Source organism: Aplysia californica, unplaced genomic scaffold (genome assembly GCF_000002075.1).
Source record: "Aplysia californica isolate F4 #8 unplaced genomic scaffold, AplCal3.0 scaffold00001, whole genome shotgun sequence".
Taxonomy (NCBI): domain Eukaryota; kingdom Metazoa; phylum Mollusca; class Gastropoda; order Aplysiida; family Aplysiidae; genus Aplysia; species Aplysia californica.
The window spans coordinates 812994-821477 of NW_004797271.1; the positions used below are offsets into that span (position 1 = coordinate 812994).

Here is an 8484-nt window from a genome sequence, read left to right on the forward strand (position 1 = left end):
CAATCTCTCGACATCACAGGGGAATAAAACCCTCTATTATGATCTCACCAAATGCTCCATATCTCCGGTGTAAAAAATTCTCCATTACATCCAACCCAATCACTCAACAACCCAGGTGTATAAAATCCTCTATTTATTACATCCCACTCAATCACTCAACAACCCAGGTGTATAAAATCCTTCACTACATCGCACTCAATTACTTGACATCTCAGGTGTATAAAACCCTCTATTATATCTCATCAGTTACTCTATATCTCCGGTGTATTAAATCCTCTGTGGGTGGTTAGCGGGTGCTCTGGTGTGGTCTGCTCCTTCTTTTCTATCAAAATTCTATGGTCCTAATCACTCCTCCTCCTTTTTGTGTTTGTTACTCTCTTGTAACACCTCTAATCTTCGGCACTTATATGACCTTGTTGTGTTGCAAGTGCTGTAAAACTCTTACTAGAACAAAAAAATCCTCTATTATATCTCACCAAATACCAGATGTATCTCGGGTGTATAAAATCCTCTATTTATTAGGTCCCACTCAATCACTCAACAACTCAGGTGTATAAAATCCTTCACTTCCTCTCACTCAATCACTTGATAAAATCCTCTATATATTGCTATTACTCTCAATCACTCGACATCTCAAGTGTATAAATCCTCTATTTATTACAGCCCACTTAATCACTCAACAACCCAGGTGTATAAAATCCTTCACTTCCTCTCACTCAATCACTTGATAAAATCCTTTATATATTACTATTACTCTCAATCACTCGACATCTCAGGTGTATAAAATCCTCTCTATGTTACTCTATCGCTTGACATCTCAGGTGTATAAAATCCTTCACTACATCTCACTCAGTCACTCGATAAAATCCTCTATATATTACACTCGACATCTCAAGTGTATAAATCCTCTATTTATTACAGCCCACTCAATCACTCAACAACCCAGGTGTATAAAATCCTTCACTACATCTCACTCAATCACTTAATAAAATCCTCAATATATTACTATTACTCTCAATCACTTGACATCTCAGGTGCATAAAATCCTCTCTATGTTACACTCAATCACTCAACAACCCAGGTGTATAAAATCCTTCACTACATCTCACTCAGTCACTTGATAAAATCCTCTATATATTACACTCAATCACTCAACATCTCCCCTGTGTTTTGTTTCCCCAGCCAACAAGCGCCGCGCGGCCAGCCAGCCCGTGAGCAAACGCGTGAGTTCTGTTTGTTCTCTTCAATGACCACAGTTGGCGGGTCGGAAGGTGGGAGCAAAGGGCGCTAACTCGCACACCATCCTCCTTCACCATCTCTTGCTTCCGATTGAGTCCCAATATCTTCTAACCGACTCCCTCCCTACGATTTTAAATGTCTGACGGCTTTTTAGTTTTTAAAAATTAGTTTTCTGTAGCTATTGAAACACAGAGGTTTTTCGTGTAAATTTTTTATTTTTGTTTTTGTTTGGTTCAGGATGGTGTCGTTTTGTTCGTAGATAGAAAAACTAATTTTCTCCCTCGGGGGCTCATGTTGAACATATTCAATGACTTTGTAGCCAACTAGACGTTTTCCTGTGTTTTCTTCTGCCTCTAGTAACTTCACACTTTTCTCTGCTTGTCGTAGAAGGTTTTCAGGTTTTATCTCGACGGAACAATAAAACTTCATTCATGACAAGTAATAAATATGTTTTATACAAACATGTTTTGGTTTTTTTCTTATACTGGTTACAGGCCACAATTGGCTTGATAGAATGTTTATTGTTTTTATTGGCTGTTTTTGTTTTGTTTTTTGGAGCCTTTGTTTTTTTCTTGTCTTTTATTACAGTCAATGGGATGCTTGTAGTTGTGTGTCATTAGTTTTGAAATATTTATACATAAAAGTAAGCAACCATTTTGTGTTTGGACATAATAACAGAGTTTGAGTGTTCAGATAACTTGCTGGAGGTGGGGTCCCAGTGTCTATGGTATAATGGTCAGGTTCTTTGCTGTTGCACTTAAAAGGTGGGGGTTCAACTCTCGAGTGGGAAAGTTTTTTTTTTTTATAGTGTATTTTAATCTGTTTGCTGAGATTTTGTATTTGGGGGGAGGGGGGGGATTGTTCTCTAACTGTGAGTATCCAAAGTGTTGTTTGAGGGTCAGTTACTTGATGGACATTCCAGCATGGGTCCTGTCTATGACTGGACTGAGTGGAAAGGGAGTTTAAACTAACCACAATCCTTTTATAAGAGGTAAAGATGTTTTTCTGTTGCCTTGAATTTGTGTTTTGCTTAACGGCTGTCCATTTATTTTTGCTATTGCAAGAATAGTTTTGCATTTGAAAATGCATAACGTGTTTTGCAGATTTGACAAATGGCATTTTTGTTTAGTGTTTTTGGAGTTATGGAGAGTGTTTTGATTTTGTCGCTTTAATTCTCTGTACATACAGAATAATTTATTGAGTGAGTAACAAAGTAACAGCTTTGAGCTAACAAACAAATGATGCTTGTTGTAGCATGAGCCAAGTGAATGGTTTGGCAAGTGGTTTTTGAGGTGGATGATTTAGCAGTTTTAAAGTTTGTATATAATGTTCTGTTTTCAGACAAATTTCTTTTGCCATTTTTAAAGATCTTGGTATGGTATATGTGGAAGTGTTGTTATTTGTTTTTGGTTGCATCTCGGTTGCTTTTGACATTTCTTCATGGTTTTCAGAAATTTGTTTCTCCTTCATTTTCATTCTTTCTTTGTTTTCATCCTTCTGTTCTTGATTCTTCCTTTCTGGAATCAAGGAAGGACTTATTTGTATTACACATCTTTCTATTGACACAATTAGTCTGTGACACTACCTGTAACTTTTACCTAGAGAAACCCTATTGAGGGCTACATGTCTGTAAAACCAAGAAAAACTTTTTTGAAGGCAACAACCTCACTGAAATTTTTTGAGAGAAAGAGATGTTGAAGGCCATATATATAGATTAGAGGGTCAAATTAACATGAAATGTAAGCATGCCAGTTGTTCATTTGTAGCTAGAAAAAAAAATCATCTGAAAACATTTTTGTGGATGGCTTAAAGACACGGATGCCCTCCAAAACAAACCAAGCTGTTAAAACGAATTGGCCTTAATTTTTATTCCTAGGTAGATAATTTCTCATGTGTTCCCTTCTGTGGAGTATTTCTTGTCCAGTACTTTTCGTCTAGAACTTTTGTTTCCCCCTATTCTCTTAAAACTCTGGTAATAATTTCAGCTGTTTGACTGGAAAAGCTGATTTTTTTCCTTGTAAATTCTTTCTAGGAATCCCAATGTCCTTTTGAAACACATAGATCTAGTATGAGATTGTGAAATACTTCGATCTATTACAAGGTTGCTCATAGCAAAGTTCTTCACTTTTGAGAATATTGTTTGAAAATCTTCAAGGTTGTTGGAAAGTGTTTTATGTTTTATAAGTGACCTTTAAAATGTCCTTTAGGGTTTCAAACAAGAAACATTTAGAGATACACTCTCAAGAGAGAGAGAGTATGTTTGTGTGTGTATGTGTGTGTGTGTGTGCGCGCGCGTGCAGGTACTTGTGCTAGATATGATAATTATATTATAGAATTTTTCAAATCTAGTCATTCATAGACTAGACAAGAGAAAAAAGTTACAAAAGAATGCCTGCTGGAGTAATGCCCAAGAAAGGTAATCTCACCTAGAAAAAGTTTGGATAACATGTTTTGTGATTTTTACTAGGGGACATTTGACTTTATATTGATGGTTCTAGTAAAGATACAGCAATAAAATAGATACTGCTGCTCATCCTCTTAACTTTTTTTTTTCATTTATCTCATTCATATATTCGTTAAAACAGCTGCCCGTTCTTTGTAAAACTGGTACCATGAGCCCAGTGAATAACTTTTGTGTCAAAGTTTTGTTTCTGTAAATAGTTGTCACTTTTAAAAAAGTGAATTAACTCTTTCTAGCCATATCATTTAGAGGCCTATAATCGATTACATGAGGCTAATGTACATATACAGTGGGTGAAACTTCTGTGTAAAACTGAATGTGTCATGTGTAAGGGTAAAGTGTGTTTGTGAACCTACTTGTAAGACAGAGAGAAACTATTTAGCTATTGTGTTGTTCCAGGTATGCTGGTTTGTTTGTGTAGGTTACTGGAAAACTGGATTGTCATTTTTCTGGGTATTATTTTACTTTCACTACCGTCTCGTGCCTAGGTATTATTGTGTAGCACTTCTTGGGGGTTCATTTTCATATGTTTTCGCACTAATTTCGACTTCATATATCCATCGCAAATTGATAGATTTTGAAAAATGTGATAGTTTTTACTGGAACTATAAATTACATTAAGCCTAATTTCTTTGTAATATTTCATGCGGATTTTTTTTTATCTGAGGGTTTCCGGTGGCATACCCCTTGTATTTCCCTATAATTTGATGTTTTGCATGCAGAGTTGAGATTATCTGGAAAATAATTGATTTTCAGCGGTTTTATTGATCATAAGTATGTTCTTCAGCCAAGAATACGGTGGTGTAGCCCCCAAAAGCAGTGCATCTGTGTGCAGGAGTGGAAGTAAAACTTAACCTTTTTCTGTGTTGTAACTTTTCTTGCCATATTGCTTCTCCCATGTCTTTTTCATACAGTTTGGGTTTTTTCCTCTTTTCTTATTGGTTTTGATTTGTTATTCTGTTTTTAAAAATTTCTCTCTTTTGAATACCTGTGGATAGCCCCAGCATATTCTTGTAGATACGTAGAAGTAGTAGAACACCTCTGTTAATACTTTTCTTTTTATTCTAGATTTAGTGCTCCAGTTTTATGGGCATTTCTGTTGTGACCTAATTGTGTCTCCAATATATAGAATATGTGTTCAAATCTTAAGTGACATGTTTGGAAGAGGAAAATGTAGTGTGTTCTAATATATATATAGATTGATAGATAGATAGATAGATCAAAGGACATTTGGGACTCACAATATTGAATATTAGGTTGGGTTGTTTTTTTCTCTGCACACCACAACATGCATCATTAACAGTATTGTTTGTAGATATAATAATAGTTCAATGAGCACATGATTACATGTGTTGGGTTGTGTTTCATAAGGTCACTGGCATTGGGCTTTCGTACTATTCTATATTTGTGTAGAGCACAGTACAGTGTGCCGATCTACTCCTTCATCTGTTGTGTGTGACGGAATGTTAAGCTGGTAACATCAAAAAGAAGGCGCAATGCTGCCGTGTGCAGCTCAAATTTCAGTTACTAAGAGGTCGATGTGAAAAGACTTTTGAAAAGGAAAATTTGCTGCAAGCGTGGAAATCCCAACTGTACTCTGTCAACAGTCATTGTTACCAGTTCGTTTTCATTCTAATCGTGCCATTTTTATCTTTGCCTGTGTGAATTTCTTGACATATTCTACATTTTAAGTGAGAGAGATTACTTGAGACTACTAAACTACACACTTTTTGTTAAAAGCAAGAGGAAAAATGAAAGTTGTTTTGAACAATTTTGACTTATCTAAAATATGACTGCCTAGTTTGTTTATAAAGGCCCAGTAGCTCCCCACCAAATTACTACTTGTCGTAGTGCAGATGGAATTACATGTGTATTTCTGATTTTCTACAATTATAGCTGTCTGATCTATTTATAGAGTAGCGATACTCACAATCAGACACCTGGGATATTGGGTGGCTTGGTTTTAAATTTCACCCGTTGTCTGTAACGTTGATTTGCTGACGTGCCATTGTTGACTTCTTGTAGGCATGACAGTATACTGTTTTTATGTTACTTTTGTCTACATCATGATCTTTGTAGAAACACTTGTGGAGTGTCATTTTATGTTTGATATTTTTCTAATGGCTTTTCTTTTTTTTTTTTCTTTCATTTTCATCTTTTGAGTTTTGCTTGCATGCCTGTCCTTTCTTATTTTTCTAGAGTAAACTGCGGTCAAAATGAGGCTAAGTCGCAGGTATTGCCATCGTGTGTGGAAGAGGAAATGGGCTCTCTTGTCTACCAACAGTGCGTGATGGGGCAACTTCCTGTCGCGACCTCGCCACTTGTCACACGTGTGCACCACGCAACCTAGTGGTGGAGCTTTTTGACTCTACTTTGCTCTGAAGGATCCAATTTGTTTTTATTGTTAATGTTTGTTCCAAAATACGCAGTAGTTGATTATATTTGTTGAAATCTGTTGTAAAACAAATGTATTCAAGATTTTCAACCTGTAGGTTTCTATGATCCTCTCACTTTTTTGGTTTGTATAAAATGCAGATCTGATTTGAAATTTACAATGTATAAAACTATTCTGAAGTATGTATTGATATGACACATTCATGCTTTTGTTTATGAGTGTGAAAATATGGATGTTAGATGAAGAAAGAATTTAGGAGTGTTGATCTAAAAGCGTAAAACTATTTCAAAATATTTATGCATTCAGTTTTTGCATTTAATTTTCATTAGTGAGCTTAAAAATATTGATGTATGAAGGAGGAAAAGTTATATGAATGTGTGTGTGCGTGCGCGCGTGCTTGCGTGCGTGTGTGCGTGCGTGCATGTATGCGTAACTGGTGTAGAAAGGAAAGGAAGTAGGGAGGTATAAATCTGCTGTTGTCATGTAGTATGTCGTCCATGACTCAAACAAGATTTGTGTGACTGCTGTGATATGTACATTATTTTTTAGTTCCTTGATTTTTTATACATGATGTAAACGATAATGATATATCATGACAGTTAGTTTGACTGAACGTGTGTTTTAACTCAACCTCTGTTTGTGACATATTTTCTGAGACCCCTTCCCTGTTCTGTTCAGCTCTCCTTCACCTTCTGCAGCAATTCCTGTTCGAAAAGATTCCCCAGAAGTATGCAAATAATTAACACAGAGCCCAGTTGTTTTAATAGCTTGATATGAACATATTTCCTCACTCTGAACTCTATTCTCAGAGGTGTGTTGGGAAACAAAACGTCAAAATTCAGTCCTCCCAGTTTCACGTTTTCCCACCCAGCAATTACTCGTAGTTTTTCTTTGGAACGATTATATTTTTGTGATTAATAGCCCAATTTATATCAATGTACTTGTGGTATTGAAATGAAGGGAATTTAATGATGACATCGAAAACTGTTCCAGTTTGATAAAATTCTGTCTACATCTTATTTTGATTGCCGCTGATGCATATTTTAAAATAAAACTCTTTTAATCTCTGATGTATGCTCCTTTTTGGTGGCAATGTTTAAAATTTGGAACAATAATAAACTTGTGGCTTTATTTTATTGTGTTCATAATCTCATAGTAGGGAGTTAATTATTTTTGATTTTATAAGCTGATAGCTGAACATCTTATGGCTCCGCATCTTATAGCCGTTATAATTGTTAACATTTTACAAGACTATAACTGAATATCTTATGAGCCATGAATCATTATGAATACAATATGAGCTGATAGGCAAATGCCCCAGCTTGTATTGTGTGCAAATACTCTAGAGTTATTTATGCTATTTGTTATTGTTGATATTACCATAATATTGAATTATAGTGCTTTAAGCCTGCCTCTAGCCCAAAGTGAAAAATCAAAGCCATTTATGTATTTATCATTGTATATATGTGTCTGTACAGGTGTTTGGTACGTAAATATTTCTGTTTATGTGTTTGGTAGTTGTGTTGATGTTGGAATATAAAAAGAACTAACTTGATCTACTCTATTGTAATTCTCACTAAAAATCTTTTTCTGAGTGAAGAGAAATTCATCAACACAGAAACAGCTGCAGTATTTAGTGCTGGCGTAAACAAGGCAACCTGAAAAAAAAAAGAGAGAAAGAAAAGAATCAAGAGCTCTAACAGTGGTGCCCTCCAACTACCCACTCACGGTACATTTATAGAAGAGAAATTTTTTAATTAACTTTGGATGTTTTGTTTAAGGTAGAAGTCATGTAAACTTAGGAGTTTACCACGTCTGTGGTATAGTGGTAAGGTGAATGGGTGTGGCACTCAAAAGACTTGAGTTCTATTCCCAAGTGGGGAAATTTTTTATCAAGTATCTACGCTGTGTCTGTTAGGATGTAATATCCCTCTCAACCAGGGTTGGAAGCAGCCTGCCTCCAGAATGATCGGAAAAGTGTTGATGGGGGTGTAAAAGATTTACAGTTTCACTTCTAAGAGTTTTGGTCACTGAATGGACACAGAAATTTGGTCAGTCTATAATATGTGTGTGGAGAGAGAGAGAGAGAGAGAGAGAGAGAGAGAGAGAGAGACTTTTGTTTTGTTTTGTTAAAATAGAGTTTTACACACTTGCCAGACGACAGATCTCAGATGGAACCGAGATGGTGAAACAAAAGAAGAGGAAGGGGCAGGCAGATATACATATATTATATATACTTGTTTATACATGTATCTTGTTCTCGTATTTAAGTTTGAATTACTTGGAAGTACATGTACATCTCGCTGCTACTTCCCACTCCTGTGACTATGATTCTACCATTCTATTTATTATAATGAATACTACAGGAATAGGGGGCTATTGACAAGTA

The 8484-nt window shown here is 35.8% G+C and overlaps 1 protein-coding gene across 2 annotated transcripts in view; it reads left to right on the forward strand.

Moving 5' to 3' along the window:
* LOC101851774 (phosphatidylinositol polyphosphate 5-phosphatase type IV) overlaps window positions 1-8178 on the forward strand; it is a 30415-nt gene extending 22237 nt beyond the window's left edge. For both annotated transcript variants that reach the window (XM_035968167.1, XM_005088794.3), the window contains exon 12: window positions 1183-8178. In XM_035968167.1, the coding sequence (XP_035824060.1) occupies window positions 1183-1250 (68 nt within the window). In that variant the 3' untranslated portion in view covers window positions 1251-8178. The remainder of the gene's footprint in view (window positions 1-1182) is intronic.
* The last annotated feature ends 306 nt before the right edge of the window (window positions 8179-8484 follow it).